The following is a 13,028-nucleotide window of genomic DNA, read 5'->3' on the forward strand; positions in this document are numbered from 1 at the left end:
CATTAATTCATTCCTTCATTCAAATTCAATTCAACCACATTTTCGCTTCAATTCATGGAAGCCGCCGAAGCCGAAACAGAGGCGGCTTTCAAGCCGGCTCATTTGGTGTCTTTCTCTCCAACACCCTCTTCAACACTCAACAATCGGCGTCTCTCAAGCCAATTCTCCAAGCCGAGTAGCCCAATTCGAGCCGGCTCAACAAAGAAGAAGACTTTGGCTTGGGTTTCTCTTCAAGGTCGGCTTGTTGGAGCCGATGAAGCTACCTCGGCTCAAGCCATTGGCGGCGGCTTAAGCCGAGAGGAAGCCGTTGGGTGGGAACTCTTTAGCCCTATTCATCGTGTTCTTATTGTTGCTGTTGTTGCTGTTGCTGCTGCTAAATGTGAGAAGAATCGCCAGATTTTTCAACTCAGAAAATGTGTTCAACTCAGGGTTTGTAAAAATTCTCCCTTTTCTTTTTAATCACATTTGATTTTTTGAATTTGTAATGATTTTATGATTGTTTTTTATGTGGGGTTTTTAATTCTGAGTTCGGTATTAAAAAAAAAAAATTTTAAAAATTTGGTGGGTCTTAGGGATAATTATTGACTTCTGTAAAGATTATGTAAGGGTTTTGGAATTTGTAAATTTTAAATTAATTGAAAGTGAAAAGTGATTAATTGGATGATAAAGATGATGATGATGATATTGATGTTTAAAAGTTGGTAGCTTTAACAAGTACAATTGTTTGTAGACCCGCTTTGTTGGCTTCTTTTGTCATAGGAGAACTATACATTGTGAGCCAATTTACCCAAATGAGATTGAAAGTGAAAAGTGATCTCTTTTAGCATGTTTGTGAGCCAATTTACGCGAATGAGATTGACTTATACTCTTAATACCCGAATTTTGAGTTTACAATTGATTTAGTGACTGTGAGTCTGTGAATTACATGATCAAGCATGGTGTTATGTGATACCTGAGTTTTTGGTTTACAATTGATTTAGTGACTGTGAGTCTGTGATTACATGATCAAGCATGGTGTTATGTGATACCCGAGTTTTTGGTTTACTATTATGACATGCCAAATTCTTTAGCTGCATTCTTAAATTTTGAATCAGTAAATGTGACTGTGATTGAAGTAATAGGGGAATAGGGAGTGCATTCTTTCGAGTTTTGAGTGTTACTGGAAATTTCATGTGGAGTTTACTGATCAGTGTGTTTTTAATTCTCTTGCAGGATGATATATTGATGAGCATGCAGCAAAAGCTTGATGATTTGTGTGAGCAAATGAATTCTATGAAAGATCAGCCTCAAGCAATAGTTGATTCTTCAGCATCCAAGATAATGGAATTTTCGTCTAGAAGATCATCTTTGGCCAGCAAATCTGACTCTATGTGCACAGACTGCTGGTTCTGTGATCAACGCCGAGCTGAGTTGAATGATGTTTCTGTGAGACTCTATTATTTGCCCGTTTTGTTACAAAGTACTTCCTAGTGGTAGTTCACTTCATGCACTATATACACACACAAACAAAGAAAATGATAGGTTAAGGAAACAGAAATTTGTGTTCTTTAGACATGTTAGAAGCTGAATTTGACATGCTTGTAATGTACCAGGGAAATTCACTTGTGAAAGCTGCTAGTTGTGACGAGATGTTTAAAAATAGACTCTCTATTTCTAATGAAGCAGAACAGGAGGAACGTCGTATGTCAGATTTGTCTGATTGGGCTTCAAGTGTCACTTCAGTGGCAGATTTACAAGTAATGAATTAACCGTAGTTTCTATATTTTGATATATATATGCATCTGTTTTGAGCAAAGGATAACTTGTTTATTTATTTTTGTCTCGAGCAAAACGTACACTGAATGTCGATGTTGGGTGTGGTTTTCAGCTGAATAACTTAGCAATAGAGCAAGATACTTATAATCTTAAGAGGGAATGTGAAGAAAAGGATGCTGCTATAAAGGAGCTTTCTTCTTTTATTCGTTCAAAAGATGTTGTCACTTCTAAAGTAAGATTTGTCTTACTATTTGTTCTGTTTTTCTTTAATTTATGAATCGAGGATGGTTCAGTAAAGACACTTTCCTTTTCTTTACAGAGAATTGAAGAACTTGAAGAGGTTATTCGTCGAAAATGCACAATTATTACTAAGTTGAAAAAGGACTTGATTGTTCTGGAACAGAAGGTAAGACCTCTTTGCTGTTACAACTTCAATCGTTTTCAACTCTTTTTTCTCTAATAAGTTGCCAAATTCTGCCTGCAATAAGATTTTATTTCCTACTTCCTTAATCAAGCAATATTAAGTCTACAACTCAAATGGAAGGAGTATCAACATTCAACAATACTAAAGCGTTACATTGTTACAGGTGGTGAACTTAACAAGAGCCAAAAGGCGGTCATTCTCTGGGCCGAGCTTGGATAAGAAACAGCTACCTACAATGTCAGATAATCTGCTTTATGATATGGATAGTCCTTTATCTTCTGATTCAGACTGCACCTCTGAGAAGAAGCAGAATACCTCTAGTACTGTTGAAACTCGAGTAGTAGTAAAGGCCTCCACAAACACCCCTCTTCAAAACAGCTCTTCTTCAAGTGAGAAACTGTCAAAGATAAACCAGAAACTGTCACTTGCAAAAGCCCCATCGCCTTCTACAATACTTTCACTTCAGGTCCCGAAATCCAGAGCAGTGAGTCCCCTTAAGGAGAAATCGTTGAATCAAACTTATCATTCAGTAGCTTCTCCAATGCCAAACAAGGTGTCTGCTGGTGTAGGTTCGAAAACTAACAGAAGACGAACTCATAGTGGATCCAAAGATGCAGTAGCCTCACAGAAGCGATGGATGTAGTAAGTATCTTTTCTTTTGTAAAGCTCCATATATTTTTTTTAGCATCATGCCTGTGTTGAGAGGTGATTCGGCCTCCCCCTTGGGAGGTTAGGGGTTCGATTCTCATTGTTTGGTTAACGTCGAGGCCTCAAGATATAGAACCCTATAAGCGAGCTTTGCTATAAGTAACATTACCGACTACTAGGTGGTACTTGATTGAATTTTTTTTTATACACTATAAGAAACTTAACTCATTTTAACCAATTATGTAGGTATGATGTCCAATATTAGTATCAAATTCTGATGATGAAGAATCGACGGTACCTAAAGCGCAAAGTCCTTGGTGATAGCACATATATATGTAGGAACTTGGAACTTGGAATGATAATTCTATGCTATAACACAGAAGAATGTGTTCTTATAACTTGACAAGTTATTGTAGAATTATCAATTATGTACTTAAAAGAGTAACTAAGGTCATATTATTATTAAGAAATATATATATTCTTGTTCTTTGGCGTACTTATTAGCATGTACGAAGTATATTACTATATACAGTTCATCTTCATCACCCAACCGGGATAAATAGAATAATAATTTTTAAAAAAAAAGTTGCAAACAAATGTTTAGTGTTTTACAATATTCAATACATAAATTGGAATCTTAAGTGAAACTTAGAATTAAAAAAATAACATAATACGAGAATCAATATACTATATACCTATTTTCATATCGAGTAATACTTTATTATTTTACGTAATATACTCCGTAATTCGTATGTCATGTATGAACATTTGTAAATTTCCTTGCAACTATGATACGCTTACAGTGAAGTCTCGTCACCAAGTATAATTATATACAAGTCTAAGTGTGTACCAACATGACATTTCTTGACCCTCGAATAGTCATGTACTCGTGTAGGTTTAAAGAGGCGGCTAATGTATTTGACCTCCAAGCTCTAAGGAATCATCAACAAATATTTTAGTCAACTAACTTCGTTATATTAATGGAAGATGACTTGACAAGAAAAGTCCAATAACTATAAAAGTTTATATAGAAATTTTCAACACATTTCCTTTTTTATGTTCTTGAATTTTATACGGAGTATTTGTATTTAATTTGTCTTTGTCCTGTCACTCCCTTTATTTATCAATTTTAAAATATATTCTACCTCCAGATTTTTTTTTTAGTTGTAACTTTGGGATATTATTTGAGAGATATAAAATATTCCAAAGTTACAACTTAAAAAATCAGAGGTAATATATATAATATTTTTTGTCTTTTCTCACACTCAACAATCGTTTGCTCTTTCTTGTAGGTGAAGTTCTTTTAACAATTTCTTGCAATATTTTGAAAACGGATCTAAGACCATGTTCTTTTCAATAAAAAAAGTTTGAGTCAAATAAGCTTAATTAAATATACACATCTTGTGTATTTTAAATTAGTAGTTGAATTATCTTATTCCTACCATATGAGTTAGAATAGTCATTTTCCAAAAATATAGACTTGTAGACTTTGTAGTTTCTAGAAAATATTTGCTAATTTTGATGTCACCTTCAAAGCTAATTTAGCGTAGATGCGTTACATGATGGATGTATAAAAACGTCTTGAGAGATAGAAATATGGATATAAATATCAGAAGTAGGCAAGTATAAGATTAGAATAAACTTATTGATTTGAAATTGCGGATATGATGTGAATATAAAGGATTCACGGCATTCACCGATAAGAAAAGTGAAATATTAGGTTAATGGCAATTTCAAAAGGCATAGAGAGATCCTAAAACACTCAAAACAGTTCATATACTACATAGGCAAAAAAAAATGAATTTGTATGAGTAATTTACAATGAATACTCGTATTATAAATGAAATCCACTCAACAATCTAAAAATCTACTACTACGACTTTTTTATTACTCCGTATAAAGGATGATTAAGGTAGACACCATGCATATAATTGGCTCATACAAGTGATCATACAACCTAATAACCTATCTATCCATTTAAATTTACTTCGTACTTCATAAGACTTAATTTTATAATTAATGTTGCATTAAAACAAAAATATGATGTTATTTAATACGTAGTAATATTTATTGATGTCACCTAAACTTCAACTCCTTTCTTGATGACAATAACCAAAGACTTTGAAAAGTCAATCCCGCGCAACACCTTCTTACAAAACCCCTCCATTCTTTTACTCATTCACTCTTATCTCTCCTTTGATCCTCTCCTCAAAACAAAATCTCAAAACTCAAACCAAAAAAAAAAAAAAATGTTGTTTGATCGAACAAGTTCATCAATATCCTCATCAACTTCGACATCACGGAGTTGGTCGGGCTCGAACTCGAAAGTACTAGCAATCGAATGCATAAGAGGTACCTCAAGAGCCGACGAATGGAGTGGAGGACTACTCCAAACCGGCGACATCGTCGAAGAGATCCAAGTTGGTGAATTGATCCTACGATCACCCTTTAAGGATGGTAACTCTGGTGTTCAGAAACATTTGCATAAGTGCTTTAAGAGCAAGGAAACTGCGGTTCGAGTTCGAGTTCGACGCGGTGAGTTTGACTCTGCTGTGTTGGTTGGTTGTATTGTTCCTGAAGGAAGGAAGAAGAAGCAACAGTATGTTTTGAGAGCTATTGATGATCCTAATTATGCTGTTGCTTTTATTGATCGTTCTGAGACTGAGTGCTTACAATTACAAGGTAATGTATATAGGGATTTTTGTTTTTGTTGCGTTGACTTCTTTTTATGTAGATAATTTTACTCTCTCCGTCTCTTTAAGATTGTCTCGTTTTAATCGAAAAGTTATTGCAAAGGACGATCTTGGAGAACATGTTTAGGAAGGTTGATTTTGATTTGTGGTTTATTGGTTTTTAAGTCTAGCTGAGTGCTATGATTAAATAATTGAATTCATGTTCAAGGTTTTTGTCAGTCATAGATTTTAGGCTTAATTGTGAATTATTGATCATATTTTAATTATTAATTATTCTCAACTTGTTTGATTATATATGAATTTGATGAGTAAGAGTGACAATATTCATAACTGATAACAATTAGGCAATTAGCACAACATTATAAAACAGGAATTATTTATATATATGAACTTAATTATGTGAGTTTTTAGGATGTATGTATTTGGAACTTAAGAGTTTGCATTTCTCCGTTCCAAATTAATTGCAACGTTTGACTTTGCATGACTTGCAAGCCTACTACATGTAATCTTAGTTATATAGCCCCGAAAATTTTCATCAAGATCACATTTTTTGAAGATGCTCCTCTTACTGTGTTCATCACAATTGAGGTCAAAAAGTTCAAAATTAGATCGACTTTGACAAGTCAAATGTTGCATTCAATTTGAGTGTCTTCTTATCAAGTCCACTTGATAATTATTGGAGTAACGTTAATGTTGATATAGTAGGTAGTTAGTTATGTACGATTGTACTTCCTATGAAATTGAAAAGGACCTTTATCAAGTACACCAAATTTAGATGTTTGGCCTAATTTGAGTATGCGAACAAGATTCAATTTATCTGTACGTATGATCTGATACACGTTTCTTCCTCCTCGGTATTTTGTTATCTTGATCTCTAATCGCAGCTTCTAGGGACTCCAGGTTACATCATACGTTAAACAGTACTCAAATCGAGGATGGTTATGTAGCCTATCCATGGGAACGGAAGATGCAGACAGTGCTAAGAGTCCCAAATTCAAGCAGTTTTTTCTCCATCCTGTTCTTGCCAAAGGCTTCAGAAACAGGACGTGGGCGTTATAATGATGTGGAGGATACTCTTGCTAGAGCTAATGCATGGTTCAACGCAGCTCAGGCATCAGGGATCCCAATAGCCTTAACAAACATTCAGACTGAATCTTTACTTACTAAGGTACATTGTTACTCGAATATGCAGTTCAATATGTTAAATTATAGCCAACTGCTCGGTTATGTTATGTGGTATAGCTAGTCTAATGTTATTTTTACATTGTCTGAGTAAAACAAGCTGACATATTGGAATTGTTTATTCTGTTTGATTCTGTGAGTTTTTAGTCATTTTAAGGCATTCGCGGTTCTTATACTTGAGTACTGCGTACAGTTAGTTGGTAAAATATGGCATGATGCAATGCTGTTTAAATTGAAGATTTGAAATGTTTTCTGGTGTTTTGAGTGATCCAAATTTATTGTTTTAAGATCTTGGTACTTATTCCTATACTACTTGTTGATTTTGGATACTAATGAATACGAGTAATCAGTAATGTAATGACTAATCCATCTGTTTCTCGTTTGCAACAGATTTCTGGTGAAACAGCTTCTTCCACAGTGAGCACTTCATCATTGTCAGATTTGCCAAATCTTGCCAATGCAAGCCTGTATGGATTTGAGGACTACCACGGAGTCGACATTGGAGTAGTCAGAGCAATTCGTCTCTGGTACTCTCCCATCCAAGAGTATCCAATCGAGATTGACATAGAAGAGGGTGATGTAAAGCTCGGTTTTGTTGTAAGTCGCACTGAAGAGGTTAGAACACATAAACATGCTATTGACTCGTTTCTGTCTAAAGTTTTGGTAGTGTGTTGCTAAATGCTAACATATTTGGGACAATGTTTGTAGGGATTTATATACATATCATCAATTCTAGAAGGTGATGGAAATGTCCCTTCTGCAAGATCAGGCCTGAGTGAGTTGTATAAAGAAGCATCAAGAGACTCTAAGCTTCTAGTGATATCGCGAGTAAACAACCAAAAAGTCCTTCCTTGGATTGTTTCTCCATCAAGTGCTATCCAATGCTTTGATACCGTTTCCCTTAGCCAGAAGCTATCCTTACACCGCCATGCTCGAGCACCCTTGCTTTTCCATGTTTTGATGCAGGACTCACAGTTTGCTTCTAATTCTGCACGATCACAAAGTGGTCCTGCTCCATTAGCTATGCCAGTTTGGCCTAACAGCCTTCAGAGTCCTCGATATTCTGGTGGTGATGATAACGAACCTCCTTCACCATCCTCGGGTTCCCCTGGTGCTGGACTTAATGGTGGTGGAACTGAGATAGGATTGGCTAGAGATACAGCAGGGGAAGAATCTTTCAGATTTCATGATTTCGCGCTGCCTGCCAACTGGGTGTAATATATGTCTTGAAAGTGAAGCGTGTGCAATATGAATGGCATTGATAATTTGACATGTCCTTAATTAGTTCTTAGTTAGATCATATATTATTACCAAAAAAGTGTGGAAGCAGCAAATTATGCTGCTGCTTTGTATATATACAGGTGAGTGTTGGATGGATTTCAAGTTCAGTCTTGTGTGAATGTGGCAAAGTGATGTGTGAGTGTTAGTGATTCAGTTTGGTAAATTTGTGTGTGTGACTGATAGAGTGAGGCATTTTGGTGAATTTAATTCGATTAAATTGTTAACATTGAGCATGGCCTTTTGTATATGGGGATTGTTGACACTTAACATTGTTTAGTCGTTTATTTGCTTTATGTTACAAGAAACATCCTTGTGTTTTTACTTGTAAACTTAACTTAAGAGGCTCGATTTTTTTTTGCATTATACAAACGATTCATGAGGATATCAAAATTACCACATACAAAAATTTAACAATGTAAATGACACAACTAAGTAAAAATGTATGTTATATATTCGGGTCGTATTTGGTTGAAAAATCACTTGGGTTGATTTTGATGTCAAGTCAAGTCAATTAAGTTGATTCATATTTAGTGTTATTTACGTAGTTAACAATTAAAGGACATTTCCATATAGAGATAGTTAGACTTCTTTTAATAAGTTTAGCACTATTACACATTGATTGTGGCCTGAGAGAGGGGGGGGGGGGGTAAATCCGGACAATTATATCATGCAATTAAGGTATCATTCAAATTTTATGTCTGGTAATCAAGCACAAGTCAATTATGTCAGATCTTAAATATGGTGTTGCTTTGTACAAATTAGGTAACCTTGGTCTAGATTTTTTTTTTTTTTTTTTTTTTTTTTTTTTATGCAAAGGAGGGAAAAACCCGAGTACAAAAAAGAAATTAACTAACAAACCGGGGTGAGGTTACCCCAACTATGTCCTCCCTGAGAAGATTTCTTATTTCAATGGGAGGATCATTTAAATAAGTCACCTTCTCTTCAAGGACGACACCTAAATTAGCCAGACGATCGGCTACTTTATTACCCTCCCTAAAACAATGATTAATAACAAAATTACTAAAATAATTAAAAAGATTACGACAATTGTTCAAGATGTGATAACACTCTCCTCCTTGATGTTGTGCTTCCTTAAGCGCTTGAATGCAAGCTTGATTGTCCATTTGAATCACTAGCTTCTCAATACCATTTTCCACTGCCATTTGAAGACCAAGTTCTAGTGCTGGCAGCTCGGCTCTGTAGGATTGACAAACTCCAAAACAAGCAATGAATCCTTGGATAAAACTACCTGTAGAGTCTCGAATTAGGCCTCCTCCCCCAGCCTGTCCTGGGCTTCCTTTTGCTGCACCATCAGTATTAAGGGAATACCAGTCAGCTGGTGGAGCTATCCATCGCACAAAAATCTCCTGCTTCTTGTTTCTGCCTGACCTAGAATATTGCCTTGAATAGGGTCTGCACTCATGGCATTCCAATTTTCTTCAACACGAGACTTAATAAATTTCCCTGTATTAGATGGAATTTCTTCACCTCTCCCAAAAATTGAGGTATTCCTCCACCTCCAAATCCACCACAAGGAGATTGCAAAGCAAGTTTGCCACTTCTTAGAATGAGCCTCTTCATTGCAGTCCATATTGTTCATGAACCACTCCTCAAAATTTCCAGAAAAAAAACCATGGGTAAGGGCAGCATTACCAACGCTCGACCAGATGGCACGAGCTTTGGGGAAGTCTCTAAGCATATGTAAAATTGTTTCTTCAGCATTATCAGAACAATTATGACATATAGGGTCATCAGAGAGTTGTCTTTTGAACCTGTTCACATTGCAAAGGAGCCTATCATGAAGACATAGCCATAGAAAGCTACGGACTCTATGTTGCACTGGGGCTTTCCAAGCCAAGTCCCATTTTGGATGCTTTACTGTATTATCCTGTACCTTCATGATTTGTAAAGCATACTTAATAGAAAATTTGCCCTTAGTTGAACCCTTCCAAAATCTTAAGTCCCCTGCTTCCGGGTTTTCAGCCAGCTTGTGTGTTGCAATTAATTGCACACACTCATTTGGTAGCAAGTGAGCGAAGCTATCCCATTTCCACCCTAAGCCATGATCCCACATCTCTTCGACTGTTGCACCATCCAGATCAGGAGGAATGATTGCAGTAGCCTCATCCCTTAGGGGAAAATCTGAAGCCCAACAGTACAGTGATCCCAAAATAGTGTAGCTCGACCATTGCCAACAGCCACTTTCGAACCCTTTTTCAGCCACTCTGCATTCTCAGTAATCCCTCTCCAGACGTTCGACATATTCGAGCTTGGAGTGAACATGTCTATATCACATCTGCCATGACAATACTTGAACCTCAAGACCCTTGCCCATAACGAATTAGGCTCAGTGAGAACTCTCCACCCAAGCTTAGTCAAAAAAGCTGAGTTGGATTGTCTTGTCGATCTCATACTTATTCTTCCCTTATTTCTTGGCAATTGCAAAGTATCCCAAGAAAGGAGATGGACAACTCGTTTTTCCTCAGTCCCTCCCCATATGAACCTTCTTGTCCTTTTGTCAATATCATCACAAATTGATCGTGGAATTTTCGCTGTTTGCATTGAGTAATTGGCCATAGTAGAGATTGTAGACTTTGCTAAAGTAATTCTTCCTGCCAACGAGAGATATTTTGTTTTCCATCCGGAGAGACGGCGATCAATTTTTTCACATAGATGAGCAAAAGTCTCCCTCGTGACCCGACTTGAAATCGTAGGCATGCCCAAGTAAAAGCCCAAATCTTCTGTGCTATCCATTTCCAGAACTGAAGAGATGCTATTTTGATCAGATTCTGCCACATTTTGAGAGAAATATACTCTCGATTTAGGCAAACTTACTTTTTGTCCAGAAGCTCTACAAAATCTTTCTAAGCAGTCCTCGATTACCATGGCTTTTTCCGGAGAAGCCTCAGCAAATAAGATTAAATCATCTGCGAAGAAAAGATTTGTTAAAGCTGGCCCTCCACGACTTGCATATATTGGATTCCATCTATCAAGTAGTACGACCTCCTCAATTACTTGATTCAAGCGTTCCATACACAGGACAAACAAGTATGGAGAAAGCGGATCTCCTTGGCGAATGCCTCTCGATGGATAAAAAACCTCCGATTTTTCTCCATTCCATAGCACTCTCATTGAAGTAGAAGTCACACATTGCATTATCACTTCAATTAATAATAGGGGAAAATTCATATCGAGTAAAGTATCTCGAATAAATGACCATTTGAGACAGTCATAGGCCTTCTCGAAGTCGATCTTGATGGTCATATATCCTTTTCCACCTTGGTCTAGATTTTAGCTTAGCTAATTTGCTCTTTACATGAATAAGTGTCAAATAATGCTTGAGTGATTGAAAGTTTAAACACGTACACAAAATAAGTATTCCACTAATTTTGTATTGTTTAGAGTATTTGTGTTATATTATCGTATTGGGTCAACTCTATTTTGAACATTTGTCAAGAAATTACCCCGTAATTAAAATCTTCCACCTTAGCGACAAATATCTTTTACTCTGTCGATATATTTTCATACTCAAATCAAATACTCCTAACAAAGTATATCTAAGTAGAATTACGGTTGCTTTATACAGTATTTTTAAAAATTTAATTTGATGTTATTTGGAGTTAAGCTAAAATACGATCCCTCAACTTTAGTATTTGTAGCATTTTGGTCCCTCATCTTTCAAACGAAGCAAATTGGTCCCTCAACCACCCATAACTTACTTTTCCGGTGGAAAAAAGATGAGTCGCCAAAGTTTAAGGACCAAAGTGCCTATGTGGCAAAAAAAAAAAAAATTTTTTTTTTAAAAGGGAATCTTTTAACTAACATTAAATTTTTTTTTTCCCATCAACATTAATATTTTGGTTATGATTTGCATTAATCAAACTATAGAATTTCCATTTTTTTTTTAAAAAAAAACTATAGGATTTTCCACATTTTCTCACCCCACATCACCAACACAAACACATAACCCCATTTCCACCCGTCTGCAGCCTCACCACCGTCATTAATCAACCACGCAACCCAAACCTCCGGTTCGGCTGAACTATATTGTACATGAGCTTGTACATAATTAATTAAATCAGGAGGCCAAGATTAAATCACAAAATAAATCAAAGGCTGGGATTAAAAGATGGTGATTGATGATGATCGTTAATGAGGTGCAAAGTAGGGGATTGTTTCCCCATTAGAGCAGCCAAACCGAAAGAGAAGAAGAGAGGGCCGACCCTTTTTTTTCTTCTTTAATTCGAGTTATTTAATTTTTTTTTTGAAAGAAAGTCAAAGTATTTAATTTTTTAAGTCATATTTAATTTTCTTCTTTAATTCTCTAAGTCATATTTTTTTAAAAAATAGTCATTTAATTTTTTAAAAAAGCAAAAAATTTGGGTATGTTTTCTTTCATTTTAATCAAAGTTTGTACATAATAAATAATAAATATTAATTAGTAGCTGACAAAAAAAAATTGATTTGTAATCTCTAAACAAATGCTAACTAGGATAAGTCCCTTAACTTTTGCTTAGTTTACAGTGCACATCCCCAAACTTTGCTGACTCATAAGTTCCTCCACCAGAAATGGTGAGACAAGGGTGCTAGAGGGACCAATTTGCCTCATTTGAAAGATGAGGGACCAAATATGCAACTAATGCCATAATTCAGGGATTATATTTTAGCTTATCTCATGTTATTTGCTAATTTCATTATGTATTTTACTATTCAAAAAAGGACACTATGAAAAGGTCAAAAAGATTTTCCCAAGTCCATCCAACGAGTAATAACATCTCACAGCCAGCTAGCTTCCATCAACAACTTCAAAAAAAATAAAAAAAGAAAAATACTAAATTCTCATTGGTCCCTCAATAAAAACACGGATCGCAATCCATATCCCTCCAAAAAACACCCTCACAACCGTCGATTAAACCCATCTTTAATCCAACGCCTCTCATTCATCCTCCCAAAATCTCTCCCCTAAAAATTTCAAAAACTCCCGCTTCCTCCCCTCCCTATATAAACCCCCACCCACCTCATCTCATTTCACTGCAAATCAAACA

General features: G+C 35.9%; 2 protein-coding genes across 2 annotated transcripts; both read left to right on the forward strand.

The window, feature by feature from the left end:
• LOC145626243 (inactive rhomboid protein) lies at positions 1-3,374 on the forward strand. Its single transcript, XM_081678673.1, has 7 exons — positions 1-429; positions 1,213-1,425; positions 1,593-1,736; positions 1,868-1,987; positions 2,075-2,161; positions 2,343-2,821; positions 3,074-3,374. Coding segments are annotated over exons 1-7 (1,419 nt in total). The 5' UTR covers positions 1-54; the 3' UTR covers positions 3,075-3,374.
• Positions 3,375-5,073: 1,699 nt separating this feature from the next.
• On the forward strand, positions 5,074-8,257 carry LOC145626244 (uncharacterized). The gene is made up of 4 exons (XM_081678674.1): positions 5,074-5,509; positions 6,405-6,688; positions 7,093-7,317; positions 7,411-8,257. The coding sequence occupies exons 1-4, from the start codon at positions 5,077-5,079 to the stop codon at positions 7,918-7,920; spliced, it is 1,452 nt and encodes a 483-aa protein (XP_081534800.1). The 5' UTR covers positions 5,074-5,076; the 3' UTR covers positions 7,921-8,257.
• Positions 8,258-13,028: the final 4,771 nt, after the last annotated feature.

The sequence above is a fragment of the Chenopodium album genome, chromosome 4 (assembly GCF_948465745.1).
Source record: "Chenopodium album chromosome 4, dcCheAlbu1.1, whole genome shotgun sequence".
NCBI lineage: Eukaryota > Viridiplantae > Streptophyta > Magnoliopsida > Caryophyllales > Amaranthaceae > Chenopodium > Chenopodium album.

Coding starts and splice junctions, on each gene's coding strand:
- LOC145626243 (XM_081678673.1), top strand. CDS start 55: ATGGAAGCCGCCGAAGCCGAAACAGAGGCGGCTTTCAAGCCGGCTCAT. Junction 430..1,212: donor GAAAATGTGTTCAACTCAGG/GTTTGTAAAAAT, acceptor ATTCTCTTGCAG/GATGATATATTGATGAGCAT. Junction 1,426..1,592: donor CTGAGTTGAATGATGTTTCT/GTGAGACTCTAT, acceptor GTAATGTACCAG/GGAAATTCACTTGTGAAAGC.
- LOC145626244 (XM_081678674.1), top strand. CDS start 5,077: ATGTTGTTTGATCGAACAAGTTCATCAATATCCTCATCAACTTCGACA. Junction 5,510..6,404: donor TGAGTGCTTACAATTACAAG/GTAATGTATATA, acceptor CTCTAATCGCAG/CTTCTAGGGACTCCAGGTTA. Junction 7,318..7,410: donor TTGTAAGTCGCACTGAAGAG/GTTAGAACACAT, acceptor CAATGTTTGTAG/GGATTTATATACATATCATC.